This window comes from Littorina saxatilis, linkage group LG11 (assembly GCF_037325665.1).
Source record: "Littorina saxatilis isolate snail1 linkage group LG11, US_GU_Lsax_2.0, whole genome shotgun sequence".
Lineage (NCBI taxonomy): Eukaryota > Metazoa > Mollusca > Gastropoda > Littorinimorpha > Littorinidae > Littorina > Littorina saxatilis.
The window spans coordinates 18,805,245-18,830,935 of NC_090255.1; the positions used below are offsets into that span (position 1 = coordinate 18,805,245).

The 25,691-nt window shown below is 41.7% G+C and overlaps 2 protein-coding genes across 2 annotated transcripts in view; both read right to left on the reverse strand.

The window, feature by feature from the left end:
• Window positions 1–8,010, reverse strand: part of LOC138979945 (cell death abnormality protein 1-like) — a 39,762-nt gene extending 31,752 nt beyond the window's left edge. Inside the window, exons 1-2 of the mRNA XM_070352713.1 lie at window positions 7,959–8,010; window positions 6,429–6,558 (exon numbers count right to left, since the gene is read on the reverse strand). Coding sequence (XP_070208814.1) covers window positions 6,429–6,542 — 114 coding nt within the window. The 5' untranslated portion in view covers window positions 6,543–6,558; window positions 7,959–8,010. The remainder of the gene's footprint in view (window positions 1–6,428; window positions 6,559–7,958) is intronic.
• Window positions 8,011–24,570: 16,560 nt separating this feature from the next.
• On the reverse strand, window positions 24,571–25,462 carry LOC138979494 (uncharacterized). Its single transcript, XM_070352205.1, has 2 exons — window positions 24,674–25,462; window positions 24,571–24,627 (listed from the first exon to the last, which is right to left on the reverse strand). Exons 1-2 carry the CDS (start codon window positions 25,460–25,462, stop codon window positions 24,571–24,573), a joined length of 846 nt encoding a protein of 281 aa, XP_070208306.1.
• Between the last annotated feature and the right edge of the window lie 229 nt (window positions 25,463–25,691).

Genomic DNA, 25,691 nt, shown 5'->3' on the forward strand with positions numbered 1-25,691 from the left:
TAACTTTTTCATCGGACACATGAAGGGGTAAATCATTTATATAACTACGGAACAAGATAGGTCCTAATACATACCCTTGAGGGACACCACTCCTGACAAACTCGTTTGACGAAGTTTTACAGTTAATGGATACATACTGTTTCCGTTTTGAAAGATACGATTAAAAAAAGGCACAGGCGGAGTCGTCTTTTAAATAGCACTTTAATTTCTTTAGTAGAAGTGAGTGATCTACTAGGTCAAAGGCTTTCTTAAAGTCCAAAAACAACGCTCCCGTTATTTCTGCTTTGTTTATTGCTGACAGCCAAGTCTCACATACAGAGCTTAAGGCGGTGTGGCAGGAATGCTTAGAGTTGAATCCAGACTGAAAAAGATCAAACAGATTCATTCGTTCTATATATGCCAGTAGGTGTTTTTGTATGTGCTTTTCTAAGGGTTTAGATAGAACAGGTAAGAGGGAAATAGGTCTAAAGTTGTTTGGGTCTGTAAGATCCTTATTTTTTGGAAGTGGTAATACCTTTGCACACTTTAAAATAGAAGGGAACACGTTTTGTTGTATGCTTAGGTTATACACATAAGTTAGGGAATCGAGAATGTAAGGTAAAGCAAGTTTTAGCAACTTGACTGGAATCTTGTCTGGACCCATTGACTTCTTATTCGCCATTTGTTCTACCAGTTTTCCTACCTCGTGCACTGAGATTGGAGGAATTAAAAACGTGTCAGTTTGAGTCAACTTTTGTCCACAGAATGTTTTTAATTTTTCAAAACAATCATCCGTATCAAGGGAATCATTCTGATTGAGACACGACTTTAGGTTGTCTGCTTGCGAAATGAAGTGTTTGTTAAAATCATTTGGAGATATTTGTGACTGAGAATTGGTTGATCCCTTCCTAGATTTATCAAGAATTTCATTCACTGCTCGCCAGATTGTAGCTGTATCCTTTTTTTCAGAAATCAGTTTATTAAAATATTCTGCCTTTGCTTGTCTCACTGTGTCCAAAACTTAATTTTTTTGCAGTTTATACTCTGTTTTCATGTTGCGCTCTTTAAAATAATCACGCATCGCCATAGCCTCGGTAATGTCTGAGGTTAACCAAGGGGGGAGCTGGGGATGTTTCACGCTATGCTGACGTAGTGGTGCGTGTTTACCAATTATTGAACACAAAATATGGTGAAAAATATTGCAAGCGCCCTCTGCGTCACTGCAATTGAATACGCTATAAAATGGGGCTTGGTTACAGAAAAAGGCAGATTCATCAAAATACTTGAAACTTCTGTATTCGATTGTTGTGTGGCCTTTATGACGTGATTTTGGCAATCAGGCCTTAAAAAAAAAAAAATTAAATAAATAAATAATAAACAAAATCCGGCAAAAAATATGGGTTGAAGCATCCTGCATGCAACTGAGGTAAAAAAAATGTAAAAAAAGTAAGAAAAAAAAAAGTCTTAAACAAAATGGAGTCTTAAATTGGGGTTAAATTTACAGAAGTCATGAACAGTACAATCTGAAAAATCTAGGTCTTGATAAGGAGGAAGTCTTAAATTGGGGGTGGGGTGGGGGAGGGGTTGTCTTAAAAGGGTGGTTGGATTGTACTTTGAGTTAGAGTCCTTCCTATGTAGGATATTTCAGCTCACTATCTCCTATCTATCTCCTATCTACTCGGGCTTTTACAAGTTGTGTGTGTGTTGTCTGTGTCTGTGGTGTGTATGTACGTGCGTGCGTGTGTGTGTGTGTGTGTGTCTGTGTGTATGTGTGTGTGTGTGTGTCTGTGTGTGTGTGTGTGTGTGTGTGTCTGTGTGTCTGTGTGTGTGTGTGTATGTGTCTGTGTGTGTGATTGCGTCAGTGTACGTTCGTGCGTGTGTGTGCGTGCATGCCTAAGTGTGCGTTCGTGCGTATGTGCGTGCATGACCACATGTATACCTACGTGCATATGTGCGTGCATATGTATGTCAAAGCAGCACCCCCCTTTGAAACAAATTCGACATCTACCAAAAACCAAGGTTTAGCGGTAGGGGTCAAAGGTGCGACAAGAAATCCCACACAAGAAGGAAGCTGCCTTAACAATTCAGGCTTCCTCAAACACATCCTTCTACCTACCAAGCGGATTGGCTCGTAAGTAAAGATATAAAACTCAAATTTAAGTATACATGGTATGGGTCCTGTCAGACATATTTGGTTTTCGTGGGTGGTGCTTGACCCGTGTGAACTAATCTATCCTATTATTATCCTAATGATTGTTCCCAGAGGCAGTAAAACGTGGACCGCAACAGTGAGCGGGAGGTCGTGGGTTCGAACCCCGGCCGGGTCATACCTAAGACTTTAAAAATTGGCAATCTAGTGGCTGCTCCGCCTGGCGTCTGGCATTATGGGGTTAGTGCTAGGACTGGTTGGTCCGGTGTCAGAATAATGTGACTGGGTGAGACATGAAGCCTGTGCTGCGACTTCTGTCTTGTGTGTGGCGCACGTTAAATGTCAAAGCAGCACCGCCCTGATATCACCCTTTGTGGTGGACTGGGCGTTAAGCAAAACAAACAAACAAAGTAAAACGTGTATTCGTTATCACATGGCGGTGGTTGTGCATAAATCACACTTCTAAGAGAGGCAATTAGAACGTTTGTTCCTAATCCGATGGCGTGGATGTTCGTACATGCCTCTTATTATCCGGAATATGTTTGGTTCAAAGCATGACGCCACGAATCTAGCATATAAGGCAGTATTTAGCCAATTACTCGGTTCTATTCTCAAAGAATCATATCTGTCAAAAAAGACATTTGTTTATTTGTTCACGTGTTCGCATTTCGCTTTTTCAAGATGTTTTTGTTTCCATTGCAAACAAATGCCTACTTTGGGTATTCTGAATGGGAGAATATATAAGTATGCATGTTGATGCACATGCAGGTGAGTGCTTATGTGTCGAGCAGAGGGCACAAGTGCCTGCAAGTGTGTGTGGGTATACCAGGTACACTAACAGACCCAGTATGAAAGATGGCCTGTGCACCTAACATTTTCAACACCATTTCTATTTGCTGTGGGGTGTCAACCTAGTTTTGCGCTTGGGCCTGAAATAAAGTATTCACGATTCTGCAGATGTCTGAAATACGTCACTTTAACTCATTGTCTCCCAGGTACGAATATAACCGTACCCACTCATGTGGTTCTATCTGACCAGGTCTGGATATATCCGCTCAGACTGTTAGCTTCAGTCGCTTCCTGTAACGTCCATCTAATGCCTGCATTTCAGCGTGTTGATACACAGTTACCACACAGTTACTACAATTCTGAGTGACCTGCTGCAGCACAGCTGGTCTCGGCTAAAAAAACCTTGGTCAACATAGGTGGGGTAGAAAGTGTTAATTTGTTTTCATACAGTACAGGTGTATCTTACTTGTCCACCTTGGGAGGGACAAATGTTGGTCTGAGGGTCACACTGACCGGAACAACATTGGGAGAGCGGGGTGTTAGGTATGCACAAGGAACCCCCTGCGATGCACTGTTGACATAAAAAAAACTTATACAATAATAACAATAACAATAAAAACACTTTATTGTCCATAAAAAATTACTTAAAAATGGAAAATTTTCTTCGGCACACCCTGTTACGATGATAACGAACATTTCATCAAACATTATTGGAACATTCACAACACACATAAACATAGGTCAAACGTCTTTAAGTCTATACATCAAAAGAAACTACACAAGGTGTAGATTTTTGAGAGCAGGCTGTTTGATGTTAGAATCGACTTTTAGACAAGTCGCGTAAGGCGAAATTACTACATTTAGTCAAGCTGTGGAACTCACAGAATGAAACTGAACGCACTGCATTTTTTCACAATGAACGTAGTCCGCCGCTAGTGCAAAAGGCAGTGAAAGTGACGAGCATGTTTAGCGCGGTAGCGGTTGCGCTGTGCCGCATAGCACGCTTTACTGTACCTCTCTTCGTTTTAACTTTCTGAGCGTGTTTTTAATCCAAACATATCATATCTATATGTTTTTGGAATCAGGAACCGACAAGGAATAAGATGAAGTTGCTTTTAAAACGATTTCAGAAATTTAATTTTAATCATAATTTTTATATTTATTTTCAGAGCTTGTTTTTAATCCAAATATAACATATTTATATGTTTTTGGCATCAGAACATGTTGAAGAATAAAGTAAAAGTAATTTTGGATCGTCTTAAAAAAAATAATTTTAATGACAATTTTCCGATTTTTAATGACCAAAGTCATTAATTAATTTTTAAGCCTCCATGCTGAAATGCAATACCGAAGTCCGGCCTTCGTCGAAGATTGCTTGGCCAAAATTTAAATCACTTTGATGGAAAAATGAAGGTGTGACAGTGCCGCCTCAACTTTTACAAAAAGCCGGATATGACGTCATCAAAGACATTTATCGAAAAAATGAAAAATATATCTGGGGATATCATACCCAGGAACTCTCATGTCAAATTTTATAAAGATCGGTCCAGTAGTTTGGTCTGAATCGCTCTACACACGCACAGACAGACACACACACACACATACACCACGACCCTCGTCTCGATTCCCCCTCTATGTTAAAACATTTAGTCAAAACTTGACTAAATGTAAAAAGCTACTCATGCTCATTTCCGTACCGAATGTATCCAACAGCTTGATTTTTACACTAAATAGTGTCTATACTGGGGAGTGGAGACCACAGACACACATGAAAATCGAATTCCCAAAAGCTCCATTCCGTTCGATAAAAACAAATCAGAAAAGCCAAAACTAAACAACTTTCGCATTTCAGTGAAAAGAAGAATTAGTTTCACATCCAAAACTGTCCATTCAGGTGTAATTCTATTAAGAATGTATGGAAAAAGGTAGCTTTGCATGCCGTTAACAGTGGGTTGTGCAACAAAAAGCACCCAATTTCATTAAGTGTGGTGCGCATTGCTTTCAAACTTATAACCCGTGACACAAGCATTCTTGGATCACTTGAATAATTATTTAAACTGTTCTTCAACCTGACAGACATGTTCCTGCAATGTTGTTCCTATAAGTGTTATCCTCAGGCAACATGTCTACCACCTTTTGGTGAGTAGTATATATTTAACGATACAAAACTTTGAATTGTACTGATCTTGTCTTGATGAAAATAAATCTTTTATGATTTAAGAATATTTGTGTAACAAGCTGTGTATTTATTATTTAGATTTTAAAAGTTAGTTCTAGCGCCAAAACGAGGCTTACTATTTGTCTAATGGTAAATCCGTTCTGACTGCACGAAATACATTCACTCTCAACGGAAAGCAGCCAGGATGTTCCCGTTCGGTGAGCGTTCAAATGGAAGTATGCTTGCACTGTATGTAGAGGCTCGGGGAGCTCAGTGATCAGAAACGGATGGTTTACGTGAGGCTGAGTGTGCCTTTAATGTTGTTGTTGTTGTTAATTGTGTTGTTGCTGTTCTTAATGTTGTTGTTGTTCTTAATGTTGTCGTTGTTCTTGTAAATGTTGTTCTTGTTGTTAATGGTTTTGGTTGTTTTTGGCAATGGTGTTGTTGTTGTTGTTGTTGTTGTTGTTGTTGTTGTTGATGTTGATGTTGCTGTTGTTTTTAATGTTGTTGTTAATATTGTTGTTGTTAATGTTGTTGGTATTGTTGATGTTGTTGTTAATGTTGTTGTTAATGTTGTTGTTGTTAATGTTGTTGTTTATGTTGTTGTTGATGTAATGAACAGAGTGACCTGTGTTAACTAGAAAATATGCGGATACTTGATCTCCTGATCATGTTCGCCAGTGATTTCGTGTTTTACGGAGTTGCAATAATTATGTTCATAATTAATCTGATTTGTAATGCGCCTTTTTCTGTCTGTCTGTCTATCAGCTTCTCTCTCTCTCTCTCTCTCTCTCTCTCTCTCTCTCTCTCTCTCTCTCTCTCTCTCTGTCTCTCACTCTCTCTCTCTCTCTCTCTCTCTCTCTCTCTCTCTTTCTCTCTCTGTCTCTCTCTGTCTTTCACTCTTTCTCTCTCTCTCTCACTTTCTCTCTCTCTTTCTCTCTCTGTCTCTCACTCTTTCTCTCTCTCTCTCTCTCTGTCTTTCTCTCGCTCTTTCTCTCTCTCTCACTTTATCTCTCTCTCTCTCTCCCTCACTCTCTCTCTCTCTCTCTTTCTCTCGCTCTCTCTCTCTGTCTCTCACTCTTTCTCTCTCTCTCTCACTTTCTCTCTCTCTTTCTCTCTCTGTCTCTCACTCTTTCTCTCTCTCTCTCTTTCTCTTTCTCGCTCTTTCTCTCTCTCACTTTATCTCTCTCTTTCTCTTTCTCTCTCTCACTCTCTCTCTCTCTCCCTCACTCTCTCTCTCTCTCTCTCTCTCACTCTCTCTCTCTCTCTCTTTCTCTCGCTCTCTCTCTCCTCCTCCTCTTCCTTTCTCTCCTCCTTTCTTTCAAATTAAACGTTGTGATTGTGTATACTTACATTAGCAGGCTGATTCTCTTGTTGAGCATCTGCAGGCAGTATTGACTGTATCGTCGTGCCATTCTGTGCCAAGACTAGTGGCACCAACAGCACCAGTGACACTAAAAGCTTCATGGTTTTTTGCTTGTGACTGCACAACAAATGTATAATTATTCTTCAAGAACATTTATAGAAGTATATATATACAAATATAACAATACAAATCGGGTACTTATTTTCTCCAAAAAACCCCGAAAACCCCCAAAACCTAAAAAAACAACAACACGAAAACCCCATCTGAAATAACTAAATCTATCTTCAAAGTGAAGTTTTGGACATGCCTGTGAGAAGGCATGCTTGATTCATACTTCATGCATCTTTATTTTTGTGTTTAGAGCCGGATTTTCGACGAAGTTGATGTAAACATTTCAATGCAAGGGAGGTAACTCTTGTTATCATAAAACACACAAGTATTGATGACGTCATACACAAATGAATACATGTATACACGCTCGCGCACGTGAATGGACAACTTGTATCAGTGATAAAACAAAACATTCCCTATTTTGTGTCGAAAACCATGTTCAAATCATTAAGTCTCAGGAAACATGAATACACGCATGCAGGAAAAAAAAATATGGGTAGCGCCGTATGTATGGCAGCTCGCTTTCCCCGGGGAGAAAGCAGCCCGAATTTCCATGAGGGTAACCTCACTGGACTGTAAATCTTATCCAATCCAATCCAATCCAACTGAAAACAACAATGAGGCTCACATCGTCTGGTTTCAGTGTTTTTGTGCCTCAGAGTTCACTTTTTTCAAATACTTCCGCACCAACGTAAATCCTCACACGAACACGAAAACAAAGCCACGAACGGTGAAAGTTGCAGATTTAAGTTATGATTTCAATCAAACATGTCAATAAATCACGATCTAAGGACGAATATTTCTCATTTGTAATGAGGTTTTCGGGGGGTTTCGGAGGTTTTCGTGGGTTTTTTTTGAAAATAAGTACCGATAAAAATGTACTTTCCAGAAATTAACAACATGAAGAAATAAAGTTGTCCGATCGTTCATCGTGTTTTTTAAAGAGATCATCAGCGTATTTGTTCGTTGCGTAAAAAGCAAGGTTTGGTCTTTAAAACTATAAATATTTGAGGGAAAAAACGTTTAATCTTTAAGTAGTCTTTTCAGTGGTACAGGATTTGAATGTTTATTAACGTTCAGACTTTTTAGTATTGCAGTGATCAAAGATTCCCTGTTGGCATTACACAGGGAACAGTCTTAATGCCAATCAGTTTAAAAAATACACATTAATACATTATGTTCACAGATAAATAAATGAAGAAAGAAAGACAGAAACATCAATCAAAACAGCATTAATAAAAAGATTAATGGAAGACAAAGATAGAAAAAAGTCAATATTTGAAAGAATGACAAAAATACATGAAAGAAACAATAGAATAAAGAAACTGAGAGGAAAGTAAATAAATGAATAAAAGAGTAAATACTAAAATAAAAATAATTCTTGTGAGAGAATAGAGAGTACTCACGTTGGAGGACGATGGAGAGGAGAAAATGGAAGCTTGCTGAGAACTTTTGAGAGCAGTACTTATACCCTAATCAAGGTAAAAAATAAAAAAACACACTCCTGAAGCGTGTTTTACACTTGACAGTATCTGGCGGAAATCTGTTTTTGCTTGGCATACACCAATGACAAGTTGACAAGTTGCTGTCACAAATAGTGGGGTAAGTTTCATGTCCTTGCTGTGAGGTAGTCACGGGTGGCGACATCTGACATGTGTTTAATAACGACCACGGCAATCTGAGTTGAAAAACAAGTTGCATGAAGCGAAATTAATAACTGACAGAATGAACAAAAAAACCCACTGAATTTCACGACAACAGCTTTGCCGATAACCCGCGGACGGCTTGCTTATCGCTTGAAGTGACACGCCACTATAGCGCAGTACTTAGCGTGTAACGCTTCATGGGAAAGTGTGTTTTTCTCTATTTTTTTTTTAAATTTCTGAGTTTGTTTTTAATACAAACATAACATATATCTATATGTTATTGGAATCAGGAAATGACGCAGAATAAGATGAAATAAATGTTGGATCGATTACTAAAATGTTAATGGTAACAAGAATGTTCAGATACTTACTGACCAAACTCATGAATTCATTGTTAGCTTCCAAGCGGAAATGCAATCCAATATTCCGGGCTTCCTCGGGGACTGTTTGACCAAAATGTCAATTCATTTGATTGAAACATGAGGGTGTGACAGTGCCGCCTCAACTGTCAGAAAAAGCCGCATGACGTCATCAAAGACACTTATGGAAACAATGAAAAATAGATCTGGGGATATCTTTTGAATGAACTCTCTTGTGAAGCTTCGTGAAGGTCGGTCCAGTAGTTTTCTCTGAATCGTTCGACACACACACACACACACACACACACACACACACACACACACACACACACACACACACACACACATACACACACACAGAGACACACACACACACACACACTAACACACACACACAAACACACACACACTCAAAAGACACACACCCAACCCCCCCCACACACACACACACATCCCACACACACACACATACACACACAACACCCCCACCACCACCACCACCACCACCCTACCTTCAACCTTGCTACCACTAATACAACCCAGACATCTAAATGCAACCCCTACCACCACCACCCACCACCACCATCACCTCATCACCACTTCCACCACCACCACCTTCAACCTTGCTGCCACTAATACAACCCAGACATCTAAATGCAACCACCACCACCACCACCCACCACCACCACCACCACCACTTCCAAAACCACCACCTTCAACCTTGCTGCCACTAATACAACCCAGACATCTGATAGATCGATAATCAATAGAGAGCAACGTTCTGAGGGTTTGTAATAAATTCAAGAGTTTTATGTGTGTCTTTCATGTAAATATACCTCGGACATTGACAAGAGAACTGTGATCAGAGTAAAATTGTGATCCTTATCCTTAAACATAATCCTGTTTTTTGTGAAGTCGCGAATGTTCATGTATTTAATATTCTTATGGTTGTTGTAAAAAAAAAATCAGTTCCGAAAGTTCTGTGACACCAGAATGAATGTTTGAAGTACATATTTTGAAACTTTTGAAACTTCGTGGTAATCATTGTTGATTGACGCCCGACCAAACTTGTATTCAAGCCCGACGGAGCGAAGCCCGTCGGAGGGCATCAATAAGGCTTTGGTTGGGTTTTAACCAACCACGATAACGCGGAAGTTTCAAATGATTGCCCATCAATCTAACAATGCATACCCAGCAGGATTAAATAAAATATGACGACGAATGAAAGTGGATGAAGAAAACTGCTCGCCGAGGGATTTATCTCCCAGAGTCAACTTTGTGCAGACTTTTTTCGGTGTCCGAACACCCCCGTGTGCACCCACGCGCACGATAAAGAACCCAAGGTCACAGCAAAAGGTTCAGGGCTCCGAAACATGACTACACTCATGCAGAAAAAACAAGTCGCGTAAGGCAAAATAACAACATTTAGTCAAGCTGTCGAACTCACAGAATGAAACTGAACGCACTGGGTTTTTTTCTCACCAAGACCGCATACTCGTAGTTTCGTCAGTCCACCGCTCGTGGCAAAGGCAGTGAAATCGACAAGCCAGAATAGTGCGGTAGTGGTCGCGCTGAGCAGGATAACACGCTTCTCTATTCTTTTTAGCTTACTGAGTTTGTTTTTAGTCCAAACATATCATATCTATATGTTTTTTGAATCAGAGACCGACAAGGAATTATTAATATGAAATTGTTTTTAAATCGATTTTGGAAAATTAATTGTAATCATAATTTTCTTATTTTTAATTTTCAGAGCTTGTTTGTAAGCCAAATATAACATATGTATATGTTTTTGGAATCAGAAAATGACGAAGAATAAGATGAAATTGTTTTTGGATTGTTTAATAAAACAATAATTTTAATTACAAGTTTCCGATTTTTAATGACCAAACTTATTCATTAGTTTTTAAGCCACCAAGCTGAAATGCAATACCAAAGTCCGGCCTTTGTCGAAGATTGCTTTGCCAAAATTTCAATCAATTTGATTGAAAAATGAGGGTGTGACAGTGCTGCCTCAATATTTACAAAAATCCGGATATGACGTCATCAAAGGTATTTATCGAAAAGAAATGGAAACAAAAATCCGGGGATATCATTCCCAGAAACTCTCATGTCAAATTTCATAAAGATCGGTCCAGTAGTTTAGTCTGAATCGCTCTACAAACACACAGACACACACACACATAGACATACACCACGACCCTCGTCTCGATTCCCCTTCTATGTTAAAACATTTAGTCAAAACTTGACTAAATGTAAAAAGGGTAGCGCCGTGCTGTACGGCAGCTCGCTTTCCCCAGTGAGAAAGCTGCCCGATTTGCCATGAGGGAACCTCACAGGACTATTCAATATGAAAACGTATCTTATCTTGTCTGATCTTATCTTCACTCTGTACTGCGACAATCACCAGAAACTGCGCGTACCAGCAGTGTAGAAAAAAACAAACACTGTTGGGTACTTTTACATTTAGTCAAGTTTTGACTAAATGTTTTAATATAAACGGAGAATCGAGACGAGGGTGGTGGTGTATGTGTGTGTGTGTGTGTGGGTGGGTGTGTGGGGGATGTGTGTGTGTGGGGGTGGGGGAGTGGTGGTGGTGGTGGTATTCATGTCGGTAGTTTCTTCAAACTTTCCGTGTGATGTCAATAACCAGTGGACTCCCCTGCTGTATTGATTAATGATGATGCCCGATAAACAGTGTCAGAACAGATCTGTGACAGAATTCGACTAAGCTGTTGTCACGTGCACACTAGGAGGTCAGTACAAACCATGCCTATCCCTCGATTCGGGGATTGCAGCCGACAAAATCTGACGGACAAACAAAATGCAAGCCATTCCTAGCTGCAGGCGATACTATCTGACTGAAAAGCAACATGTAAGCTATTTCTAGTGGCAGGCGACACAACTTGACAGGAAAACAACATGTCAATAAGTAGAAGTGCAACGCCAAGGCACTGCATACCCCAGCGAAAGACAAACCTCTCTCTCTCTCTCTCTCTCTCTCTCTCTCTCTCTCTCTCTCTCTCTCTCTCTCTCTCTCTCTCTCTCTCTCTCTCTCTCTCTCTCTCTCTCTCTCTCCCTCTCTCTCTCTCTCTCTTTCTCTCAAACACACACACACACACACACGAACACACACACACCCCAAGTTACACACGTACACACATACACACTCACACACACGCACTCACTCACTCTCTCACACACAGTTCATACACACAAAACACACCCCCCCCCCCCCCATACGAACATATAGACAGACGGACATACACACCTTTACAAACAAACACACATACACACACACATACACTTACGCACACGCACATACACACCCACTCTCCACTCTCTCTCTCTCTCTCTCTCTCTCTCTCTCTCTCTCTCTCTCTCTCTTATACAAACAGACACACACCCACACACACACACACACACACACACACACACACACACACACACACACACACACATGTAGGGGAAGGGCTCCTAATATGGACCACTTTTTATTTCATGCTGATAACTAGGTTGTTTGCTTGCGAAGAAGTTTCATTTTGTGTTTGATAGTCCTTCTCTCTTAGGTTAACCGTCATGCCTAGTTAGAGTTAAATAGCTTTGATAGACATTCAGCAAAAATTAAATACAGAACAAATCACAAAGGGTCCATATTAGGAGCCTGGGCGCCTAATATGGACCAGTGAAGCGGCCTTCACGAATCACTGTAAAAAGCCCCCTATATTTCAAAATAACATGATACAACTTAGTGTACAAGTCAGCCTAATTAAAATATGCTCTAGATTTATCTGTTTCGGGTTGATGAGAACATTATTTGAAGCACACCAGGAAACTAAAGAAGCTTATCAAAAACAGAGTGAAAATAAGTGAAATTATCAACTTCCACAAAAAGAAGACTTTTTTTTGATTTTTTTTAAATCTCGAGGGCTAGTTATAGGTTATTTCCAGCAAGCTTCTTAATGAATTAATGAAAATAGTAGCTAACCCTTTAGCTTTTATTTTCTTCGATTAGTTGAAGGTGGTCCATATTAGGGGACTCGCACATACTTTGAGATGTTGCTATTATGTTTTTTTGGCAGTAGAAACTCGGGGTCAACACTGCTAAAATGTAACAAATACGGTTTTAGCTGTCATATATAGCAATGTTTGTGTGATAAAAGCTTTGGCTGTGGACAGAAACGAGTCCGTTTATTGCCAAATAAAAAGTGAAAAAAAGAGAAAAAGCCTAACGGTTTTGAGATTTCTGTTTCTGCAACTGTTTTAACATGTGCAAGTTATCCAGAGAGGGTGAATACAGCGAATAAAACTTTTTTGAGCGCTCTAGTGCCGTTAGTTTGTCAGAACAGAAGGTGGTCCATATCAGGAGCCGGTCCATATTAGGAGCCCTTCCCCTACATGCGCACGCATGCACGCACGCACACACACACACACACACACACACACACACACACACATTGACTCACACAAATCTCATACACACAAAACACACACTCATACGCACATAGACCGGCACGGTTGGCCTAGTGGTAAGGCGTCCGCCCCGTGATCGGGAGGTCGTGGGTTCGAACCCCAGCCGGGTCATACCTAAGAATTTAAAATTGGCAATCTAGTGGCTGCTCCGCCTGGCGTCTGGCATTATGGGATTAGTGCTAGGACTGGTTGGTCCGGTGTCAGAATAATGTGACTGGGTGAGACATGACGCCTGTGCTTCGACTTCTGTCTTGTGTGTGGCGCGCGTTATATGTCAAAGCAGCACCGCCCTGATATATGGCCCTTCGTGGCTGGGCGTTAAGCAAACAAACAAACAAATTAAATACGCACATAGACAGACGGACACACACTCATACACACACAAACATACACACACACTCATGCACACACACATTCAAACACACTCTCTCACCCTCCCTCCCTCTCCCTCCCTCTCTCTCTCTCTCTCTCTCTCTCACACACACACACACACACACACACACACACACACACACACACACACACACACACACACACACGATTACAGACTCATGCACGCACAGACACACACAAACACACACACACAAACATACACACAAACAGTAACACTAACACATGTGCACAAAATGAACACACACACCGCGCGAGAGAAAAAGACTATAGGGAGGCATGACGTCATGATGCATTAATTGACGTCAAAGACTTTCGACCGTGACGTAATCTTCGTACGCGAGCTTTATCCATAGACTTGGAAACTACGGAATTTCTACCCGTCCAAAGCGGCCTTGGGTGGCGTTTGCTCAAAAAATGGCGGCGCCTATTGCACCCACCATATTTTTGTTAGTATGGTCCCAATTTTTGGTGAACTTTAATTCCATCTCCATGTAGCCCGTAGATTACAGTATTCACGATTTTTTGCTTGACCTTTCGGATTTCATGGGGGCTGCCATTTTGTTTTCATCTCCGAAGTGTGTTCCGGTCTGAAACCGGTTTAAAACACCACTAGGCGGAAACCCCAAAACAATGACGGCCGCCTTTTTCGAAATAACATTTTCAGAGATTGTACACAAAAACAACGCCCGAACGGAAAGACAGAATGTGTCTTTCGCTAGATTGCAAGTCAGGCTTTTCACTTTTCCGATGAAGACAACCGCTGAGAGTGAAGAAACGACGCTGTTCGACTTCAAAATCTCCAGTCGCAGACGACCTTCGCTTTCGCAGTACAGTCATATATCACGACTTTTTTGCGTGACCTTTCGGATTTCATGGGGGCTGCCATTTTGTTTTCATCTCCAAAGTGTGTTCCGGTCTGAAACCGGAAACCCCAAAACAATGACGGCCGCCTTTTTCGAAATAACATTTTCAGAGATTGTACACAAAAACAACGCCCGAACGGAAAGACAGAATGTGTCTTTCGCTAGATTGCAAGTCAGGCTTTTCACTTTTCCGATGAAGACAACCGCTGAGAGTGAAGAAACGACGCTGTTCGACTTTAAAATCTTCAGTCGCAGACGACCTTAGCTTTCGCAGTACAGTCTATGGGCAGGTGCAATGTTACTCATTTTGATCAGCTCGTTTACGTATGTTTTTTGCATTCAGATCAATTAGAATGATTGGGATCAAAGCAGGAATAACTTCGGCATGCAAATGCATTTATTTGGCGAAATCAGTACAGCAGTAAGCTAGATTCTTTCCCTTCAGTTTGTTTGCGTGACTGAATTTTGTCTTCAAGAATGTCCCACTAAGTGACTTGCTTGATTTTGATTGTTTGTTCAGCTCATTGGCACGAAATGCATCTTGCAAAATATCAATTTGTTGAATGAAAACGGAATAAGTGAAGTTCAAACATTTATCTGCTTGCAAAAACAATCGCAAGGATAGATCTATCTGCTTCATTGACAGACAGATTTTCATTGAATTTCAAAAGCATGACTCGGTTTGCAGGCTCTCCGATTAGATCTATCTAGTGTTTGTGTTCTTAGATTTATTGGCCATGTGGGCTGTTTACGATCATAACACTGTGTTGGTTTGTGCTGGTGCAATCTGCAGATCAAAGGGGATTGACCACATGGTGATGCAGTGATCAATGCAACTTGCGTTCACCACTCAACATTGCCTTCTACCAATCTCAAGGGCAAAACGAAAGGTACAGTAACATGCTTGTGATTTCACATTATGTAATGTCTGTGGCGATCAAAATAGTTTTTAACTCTAGTCTAACTGATCATGCTTATTAGTATTCAATTACAACTCACCCCATAGCACTGCCAATCAACCTCTACACTACAGTCCAACAACTACACCTCTAAAAGCCCCCCCCCCCCCACCCACCCCCCCCCCCCCCTCCGTGCAACATATGTTGCCGTATGCACATGTGTGTGGTCATAGGGAGTGCTCTAATAGTTCCAGAACATACCCGACCACACTCATACACAGGGTACTGACAAAGGAACTTTTTTTTCAGTCTCCATCAGGGCTGTCACCTAATATATGCAGACAGGTGTAACGGACGTTTTAGCAGCCACTGTACCACACATGTCATAAGGTCTGGGTGGCCGAGTGGTAACGCACTTGCGCTCGGAATCGAGAGGTTGCGTGTTCGACCCTGGGTCGGGCCGCTATTTTCTCCCCCCTTTCCTAACCTAGATGGTGGGTTCAAGTGCTAGTCTTTCGGATGAGACGAAAAACCGAGGTCCCTTCGTGTACACTATATTGGGGTGTGCACGTTAAAGATCCCACGATTGACAAAAGGGTCTTTCCTGGCAAAATTGTATAGGCATAGATAAAAATGTCCATCAAATACCCGTGTGACTTGGAATAAAGGCCGCGAAAGGTGAACATTCGCCTAACAGGCTTGAGGTTTGCTGGTCGATGTGAATGCGTGATATATTGTGTAAAAAATTCCATCTCACACGGCATAAAGCGCTTTGAACTTCGGATAAGGCGCTATATAAATAAAGAGAATAATAAAAAAAAATTTAAAAAATAATAAATATAGGTATATTAGTATATAATTTACAAACTGTTCACTCTGTTGGTTTTTCTTGCAGCATTTATTCAGAAACTCTGTAAATTGTGGCAATTACATATGAAGACGTTCAACTTATTATTGAAGAAATAGAATCCAAATTGGTTTATATTCTGTATTTGAATTTTGATCATGTGATCAGAGAAACAGTTTCTTGAACAGCAAAGCTACAAGTACAAGGACAACAACATAAACAGGTGACTGGAGACTCAGGCATTGATTTTTTTTATAAATATGCACAGCAATGTTTACTGTACTGGGGGGGGGGGGGGGGGGGGGGATTTAAAGTGTTCTTTTGGCTTCCAGAGAGGTGCTACGCCTGTTAAGATGGAAATGAAATAGAATAGTAAGGGTTATCACACAACAGCAAGGATAATGTTGCATGCCTGTATTTTCAGTTTGAGATTTTTTTTAAACATTAAATACTATTTTTCTGATTAGCTATAATTCACGTGAGAATATTATAAGAATTAAGATGCTACCTTTTTTTATTTTTTTATTTTTTTTATAAGGCAAAAAAAAAAAAATAGGGGTGGTTAAGGTAACATAGCCAAACAAAATAGGGTAGGAAGGTAGGTAATCACTTTTTTTTAAACTTTTTTAATGTGTACAAATTAAACCTACTTGACAAGTGTGCGACTCGAGCGCTTTCGCTTTCATTGCGTTTTCTGCACTCGGGTTGGGTTTTTGTTTGTTTGTTTTTTGACAAATGTAATAAAAAGTTATAGGGTCGGCCCCTAAAAATAGGGTAGGTCGGGTTACCGTAACCACACCTATTTTTTTTTTAGGCCTAAGATTAGCTCATTGAGTCTGACAGGAACATAATTGAGGAATGCTTATAATTTCCTGGCCAGTTAAAATAAAAATTAAAACCCTTGAAATGAAGTTTACGCAGGTTAGATATGAGGATATCTTAATTGGGATAATGCATTTACCAGTAATTACAACAATAGATTTACTTAGAAAAACTGAAGTCATTCATAAACAATAATTATGATTACAATCACAGAGTAAGGGGAAACATGGCCTTTGGTCTGGAACAGCAGCTGTAATGGTCTACTTGTCAAACCTGTCTGAATGTGCTTTTTACATTTAGTCAAGTTTTGACTAAATGTTTTAACATAGAGGGGGAATCGAGACGAGGGTCGTGGTGTATGTGTGTGTGTCTGTCTGTGCGTGTGTGTGTGCAGAGCGATTCAGACCAAACTACTGGACCGATCTTTATGAAATTTGACATGAGAGTTCCTGGGTATGATATCCCCGGAATTTGTTTTCTTTTTTTTCGATAAATACCTTTGATGATGTCATATCCGGCTTTTTTAAAAGTTGAGGCGGCCCTGTCACACCCTCATTTTTTAATCAAATTGATTGAAATTTTGGCCAAGCAATCTTCGACAAAGGCCGGACTTCGGTATTGCATTTCAGCTTGGTGGCTTAACAATTAATTAATGATTTTGGTCATTAAAAATCTGAAAATTGTAAAAAAAATATATTTTTTATAAAACGATCCAAATTTACGTTCATCTTATTCTTCATCATTTTCTGATTCCAAAAACATATAAATATGTTATATTCGGATTAAAAACAAGCTCTGAAAATTAAAAATATAAAAATTATTATTAAAATAAAATTTCCGAAATCGATTTAAAAACAATTTCATCCTATTCCTTGTGGGTTCCTGATTCCAAAAACATATAGATATGATATGTTTGGATTAAAAACACGCTCAGAAAGTTAAAAAGAATAGAGATAAAGAAAAGCGTGCTATCCTTCTCAGCGCAACTACTACCCCGCTCTTCTTGTCAATTTCACTGCCTTTGCATCGAGCGGTGGACTGACAATGCTACGAGTATACGCTCTTGCTGTAAAAATGCAGTGAGTTCAGTTTCATTCTGTTAGTTCGACAGCTTGACTAAATGTTGTAATTTCGCCTTACGCGACTTGTTTATTTTTGTATACCTAGTGTGAACGACGTTCAGGTATTTGCAGACTAATTATTGTATTGCTGTGGTTTGTTAGTGAGTTATGTTATGGTGTGACCTAAATTGTTCGGAATTTGTTGTGTAACAGTATGTTCTAATTTGTAATTTGTTTCTCCATGACCCCAGAGGAACAGACTTTATATTAAAACCTTGAGACCCTGAAATTACTTGCATACTAAATGTTTGGTGGTTTGTTTTTTAATGGGGATAGGCAAGCTCTTGAATTGTGCAAGCCTTGAGAAACTTTCCAGTCTGATATACTAAAAAAAAGCGTGATCCTAACAATAACATGTTAATAAGATGAATACTTGATTAAATATGTGCAGGAGCTACTTCGGCAGACCCATATGGCCAGAAACACAATGTAGGGAAGGTGAGTTCATTGATTTATGTTTTCCCCACCTTTTCTGTGTTTGATGTCAGCCGTGATTACCCAATGAGAACTTCAAAACATGTTGCTGACTTGCGAAAACCCAACCATGAAATCTGATGTAGTTGTGTAGCCCATCTAGGGGATAGAACATCTAATTTCGTGATAGCATAGCAATTTTGTGTACCTGACTGTCATAAAGTGGATTGTAGTGTGAATAAAGGATTTTCTTTTCTGTAAACGTGTTCTGCCCTATCTTATTACACTGACTTCAATCTTCACACCAAACACTCCAAACACAGAATATTGGGAGGATGCAGACTTATTATTTTCTCACCAAAATATAACACAATTCTTCACTTCAAATACATCAATACGAATCAACTTCTCGACACACAGTTCACACAAACATATAGCATTCACTCAATGCATGTAAATACATAGTATAAAGATACTTTCTCAAAGATAGGTTAACGCACAAGATAAGGTGCTGACAGACACTCACGAGTTCGTATCACGGCTCACTGCATGTCGTCATTTACACATCCTTGTGTCGCTGAATCCCGTAGATGATGAATTCCCAGAAACTCTCCTTATAGGTGCCAACACACACCTTTCACGTTTCTCCCCGAGAAACACTTTTGCCATTAGCGAAATGAACCGTCGTCTCTACGACCGGTAACGATGGAGACTCCGCCGTCGATGTGGTCCCTTGCTCTCCATCATCGCTCCGCGCTCTTCCGTGTGAGGTCCGTCCCTCGCTCACGTCCTCACGAACCCTCGTCATGGAAACTCCTAAAGAATTAACCCAAGTCTTAATACAACATTCTCTTAAACCATCTCCTCTTCCTAAACTAAAATCATGTAACATCTCTCTCGTTCATTCTACATTCACATTCCGTCCACAGTCACTATCCAAACTATACTTCATCCATGAATCACTTAATCCACCACTGACACTACCACACATAGTATCACTGTCTTAAACATAACATAAATGCGTAACAGCAATTATGTTCAAGAATTTACCAACAAAAACCATAACACAATCACCACAAGAATTCTCAAAACTTCACACTAGAATTTAGTGCACTTTGTATACACTTTCATTACATTCCAGCTATGTATTCAAGCTTCAATAATATACAACATAGTAAATCATTTACCTTAAGAGACCCGTCTCTTGAAAGAGTGTTTGTCCCCGACAAACTTGACACACGCTAGAAACACCTTGCTCGGTCGAGCATCTACAACGTTGTGACGTTATTAAACCCAGGCCAGCTACATTTCTCATAAACACAACTCATGTCAAACTAGGGTTTTCTCGTGCAACGCACAAAACTCGTGATAACGCTTCTCCGGTCACCTTCACATCGCACTTCAGTATTTAGGGTGGTTAAAATCACGACGTGGTTGCACATTACAAATATCATACCCACATCTTTGTGACACTGACTAAATCTCTGCACATCACAGTGAAGTCTTACTTTATGATCAGATGATTCAATACCTCCCCCCGACTAAACAACGAAGAGCAGGCACTACACGCTCACATAACTACCAACTCCACAATGTCATTACAGAATCAAGCAATCAGGAGAATCATGAAAGGATTCACCAGTGCTCCGCCACTCGGTTGGATAGCCATCACTAGGCACAACAAAATCCATTATTGAGGGTTTCTGGACGTTTCTGAAGCTAGGGCTTGGAAGCTTCACATACAAATATTCCTAAGAAAAATCCTTGTCCTTGAGTAAGATTCCCAGTGAATGGGGCCAAAAACGACAAAAATTAATAAAAATTTTTTTTTAAATCAAAACATTGTTAAATTTTTTGTCTTACTCAATGTGAAAGTCTGACCAAATCTGCGACATTGAGGCAAACAAGTTGGGGTGGGCCTTAAACTAAATACTCTGAAACCAGCAGCTACTTTAAGTAATTGTATTTGTTTTGTCATTATGTACTGCTTGCACTAAATGCATTTTCTTTATCTTCCCAGAATCGAGTCACCCAGAGAAAGACCATTGACATGCAGGACGCATAGTAAAACATATATAATTACTAGAGGAATACCCGGCTTCGCCGGGGTGAATCGCGAGACAGAGACAGACAGCGTGGCGGTTCACCACAATCACCTTTGAAGGCGAAGTCCTGTCAAACGCGATTGAGAATTATAGAGCTTATTTCTAAGCCCTATATTATCTGTTATGGCTTCTCAAATGCCAGAACATACAAACAGTTAAAATTAATATTAAAAGTCCTACGGTTTTGAGCCATTAAGGACTTTGTTTGTCCGCTTTCAAAAAGAGGAAAGAAAGAAACAAAAAATAAGGAGAGGAGGGCAGGGGGTGGGGTTCAGTTGATAATGCTCTGTGGAATTTGTTACATACAAACAGACAAAAGTCGCCAGACCCCATCACAAACAGAACTCTACAATCCACAGGTGTTGCCTCCACACACACACACACACACACACACACACACACACACACATAGACACAGACACAGAAGCCGTATATATCTATCTATATATATAAATATATAGAGATAGATGACAGTGGATTTTTCGATAAATAGATTCGACCTTTGCACTTTTACAGTAAGGACAACTTACGGGTACATGCAAGGAAAGCCCATGTCGCGTGCATGCACGTTTGCATGTTTAGTTTTTCACAAAAAAACTTTGGCCACACAACACAGCACTCACAGAACACCAATGTAAATAAATGAAAGTATTTAATAGTTCCCAGTTGGGTGAAATATGGGGGTGACGATGGATGGAACAATGGAAGGGTTAACACGAATACATGAGGATGAACATAATGAACATGAGAAAGTACACAACGGTCAAAATAATGTCAACAAACGACATACGAGACAATCAGGATAGTCAAACACAAAGCACGTACGTCATAAAGGCCCTCCTCATTCCATAAATGATATCTATCGTTGTAAGAAAGTACTTATCTACACGTTCGACGAATTCAGGGGGGGGGGGGGTGCGCCCTCGGGTCGACACCTGCGTCTCTGTCGCGGGGGTGAGAGAATCAGCCCAGTTAAGAGCTGTCACACGGCACACACTCTGCAGTGACGGCGCCGGTTCGATGTTGCTGCCCAACAGCAGCGTGGTTGCGCCGCTGTGACGTTACAAGATAGCTGCTCAAAACAGCGTAATGAAGCCTCGGAGAAGATCCAGAGGGGCTGCTCACACAGCAGCGTGGGGGTGACGATGCGAGAGTCCAAACTGGCTGCTCACGCAGCAGCGTGGTGGTGCCTCCTCCATGCTGTGAAGCTAGGGTTCGCCTTCCCGTCCGGTCTGTCTTCGACAGTAAACACTGAAAGCCTAGAAGGCCAAAGTCAATAATCTCCCCAAAAATATAAGACACGTGACTTCCTCCCCCAATAGACATCATTATTAGGGATGAGGAGGAAGCACAATGACTAAACTTTGGTTTCCTTCTACGATATAATTTACCATTATAATGATTTCCTTTTAAACCCTATGATGAACACTATTTACAACAACACAAAGACGAGACAAACAGTACAACTGGTAACTAATGTAGGTTCCCTGTCCCCTGCCACCGGCCGCTAATTCACCTTCAGCAAAAACTGACAAAAGTCTATCCAATTAGACCAAGAAATTTGACTTACCTCACACAGGCTAATGAAAAACATCGCGCACTTTACGCAACCGACTTTAACAAAGTCCACAGTAGACGTACATTACTACTGAAAATAACTTCGAACTCAAACGACAATTCACACACGAATTTCGAAGCCGTTCGAACAAACATCTGGTCTCGGCCGAGACAGAAAAAAGAATGCCTATGAATTTCTCAGTCAGCAACCAGGTAAACGGTGAACCCTACAAATAGCGCGCAGCTTACCGTGAACGTCCCGTGCAATGCGTGCAAAGCGTGCAAGGCGCGAATCACTGAGCTAAGCCCAGCTACCGGTCTTCCCACCTTGACACAGGTACCTGTCAGCAACGCCCGACCAAGGAACCTTATAACTACATACAACTGTCCGCGACAATGCCCCCCAAGTTAAGCATAGACATCTGTCTACACGGCAAAAGATCCCTATTCAACGCATGCCCGACTGAGGTAGTCGGCTCCCACGTTGCGACTACCGGGAATCACCCGCACATGACAAAACAAGCAAACAAGATATGCATTATTCCTGTAGCATGCACGTCAAAAATGTACAAAATACTGTGTTTCTTAGCCACCGAAGGTGTAGACCTTAACAGTTATGCCCGTGTTCTTGAAGACTTCCTTGATCATCTCAAGGACGGCGCTCCAGTTCAGCTCGTCCAATCCACATCCGATCCGCGGCATGGCCAGGGAAGCAACATTGTTCTGCTTGCAGTGGTCCCTCATAGCTTCCATGGAGGACCGCAGCGCTTTGTAGGAGGGTTTGTGAAAGTAGCGTTTCTTGGTGATCATGTAGTAAACGTAGGAAGCACCTACCTGTAGTACAGCTACCTCTCCCACCTTCTTGTTTTGTGCTCTAAGTTGATCAACTTTTCCAAACGACTGCTTGAAGTGAACGGCAATGCCTTTTCCCATCTCAAGATCTTCACTGACGCAGTGGGCCATAGCATCATCAGGTTCACAGCTGAAAAGGTCGCCTCTGATCTCTGTTAGCTCAAACCCCACAACAGGTTGACCCTGTCGCCCTTGTCTGTCTCTGTACAACTTGAGAAGATTGGCGTGGTACAGCTTCTCACGCCCGTAGATCCGAATCCTGTAGTCTGACTCGCCCTTCTTCTCCAAAACGTCGAACGGTCCCTGCCAACACAACTGCAGCTTGTTCTTCTTCTGCGGCAGCAGCAACAAAACCTTGTCTCCAGGCTGGAACTGTCTTCGAACTGTCTTCCGGTTGAACACCTTCGCGTGTTTCTGTGCAGCAGCTGACAAATTCTGCCGCGCCAGTTTGCAGGTTTCCTCAATCCGGTTCCTCAAGTCAACCACATACTCAGAAGTCGTACGAACTTGTTCATCGACTTGCTCCTCCGTCCATAGGTTGCGAAGAACAGACATGGGTCCTCGCACTGTCCTGCCGTATAGAAGCTCAAAGGGAGAGAATCCCAGACTCTCCTGTGGAACTTCACGATAAGCGAAGAGGAGTGCAGGAATGTAGCGATCCCACTGCTTCGGTTTCTCTTGAGCAAGCTTGCGTAGCATGGTCTTGAGTGTTCCGTTGTACCGTTCCACCAATCCGTTTCCTTGCGCATGGTACGGAGTAGTCGCTAAACCCTTGATGGCCAGCAAACGCTCCACCTCTTTCATCACCTCGGACATGAACTGAGTACCACGGTCTGTCAGAATCTCTGAGGGAATTCCTACTCGAGTCCAGACTGCCCACATCGCTTCTGCAACCTTCACAGCCTCAATCGACTTCAATGGAATGGCTTCCGGGTACCGAGTAGCGTAGTCCACAAACACCAAAATGTACCTGTTACCAGACTCAGAAGCAGGGATGATGGGACCCACCAGATCGATCGCCACACGCTCGAACGGCGTATCGATGAGAGGCATCTTACCTAACGGTACCTTCTGTGGCTTATGAGAAACCTTCTGACACTGATCGCAAGACAACACAAAGCGACGTATGTCTGCGCACATACCTGGCCAAAAGAACTGCTGCCAAACTCGATCACGTGTCCTCTGAACACCCATGTGACCTCCCATAGGCGGTTCATGGGCCAACTTGATAACACCTAACCTCAACTGCTGGGGAACAACAACCTGAGTATAGACGCTACCACCACCGCGATACTCACGGTACAGAATCTTCTTCTTCCAAACAAACCCAACTTCACCAGAGTGACCAGACGTTCTGACGTCCCGGCGATCTGCCGCCTCACGACAACTCTTCAAAGTCGGATCATTCCGCTGAAGGTCATGCAACTGCTCAGGGGTGACTGTTTCTAGCCCTGGAGCAGCAACATGTAACAAAGTCGGCTTCTTCCCTTCAGCGGCAGCCTGAGCACGAGTGACAACTGACACAACCTTGGACACAGCGTACACTGGAAGAACAATCGAGTCACCCAGCCGGGCGTGATTACCTACAATGAAATCAGCAACAGGTGTATCCATGACGATAGCCTCAACCTCACCAGTGTAGAAAGGACAATCAACCTGAACCTTAATCACTGGATAGCGCCTCTTGATGTCTTTCTCAGCCATAGAAACCTCAAGATCCTGTCCTGTGAACTGAGACCTGGAAACTAATGAACTCTTCACGACACAAACCTGAGATCCAGTATCACGCAACCCCTCCACTGCAACACCATCCACTACAACCAGGCATCTCGGGTCGTAGTCTTGCTGGCTACAGGGAGTACACAAAGTGGGTACACTGACGGGCGGTAAAGACTTCTCAGGACCGCTATTCACTGCTCCCGTCGACTTGCTCTTCTTGGGGCAATCTCTAGCCAAATGTTTGGGGGACTCACAGATGAAACACTTCCTACCGGATGTACCAACTGAGTTATCTCCACTTTTCTGCTTTTCACCAACGCCAGCCTTTCCACCCTGATCACGATCATGCTGAAAAAACTTCTTACTGTCACGGTGTGCTTCAAAATGAATCTCAGCGGACTTAACTGCTTCGGCTAACGTCTGAGGTTTTTTCTCCTTAACGTACGCGGCCATGTCCGCGCTCAGGGTCTGCAAGAACTGTTCCAGCAAAACCAACTGTTTCAGTTCTGTGATCTCGGAAAGCTCATGCCACTTAGTCAAATTCTCTTCAATGCGAGCACCGAACTGTCTGAACGTTTCATGTTCTTTTCTCTTGCAGGTTCTGAGACGACGGCGGTAGGTTTCGGCTGTGAGCTGATAGCGGCCTAACAACGCGACCTTCAAACCGTCATAGTCGTCTGCGCTATCATCATCAAGAGTGTTGTACACTTCTACAGCCCTACCCGACAACCTAGTCGAGACCCTAGTTGCCCATGTATTTCTCTTCCACTTGTACAAGGTAGCGACTCTCTCAAACCTTTTCAACCAAGTAGCTATGTTTTCTTTGCTCTCATCAAACATCGGTATGGAAGGCCGAAAACCACGAAGGTCACTAGACCCTTCTTCACCTGAGGAATCTCCCTCATTATCAGCTCCATCCCTACTTCCTCTCTTCACCCTCTTACTTTCCGACTCTCTCTGCAGGAGTTGCATGCGAAGGTCATGCTCTTCTCCTTCCTGCTTTTGCCTACGGTCATGGTCCTCTCTCTCTTGCCTTTGTTTTTCTTCAAACATCTGAGTACGTTCATAT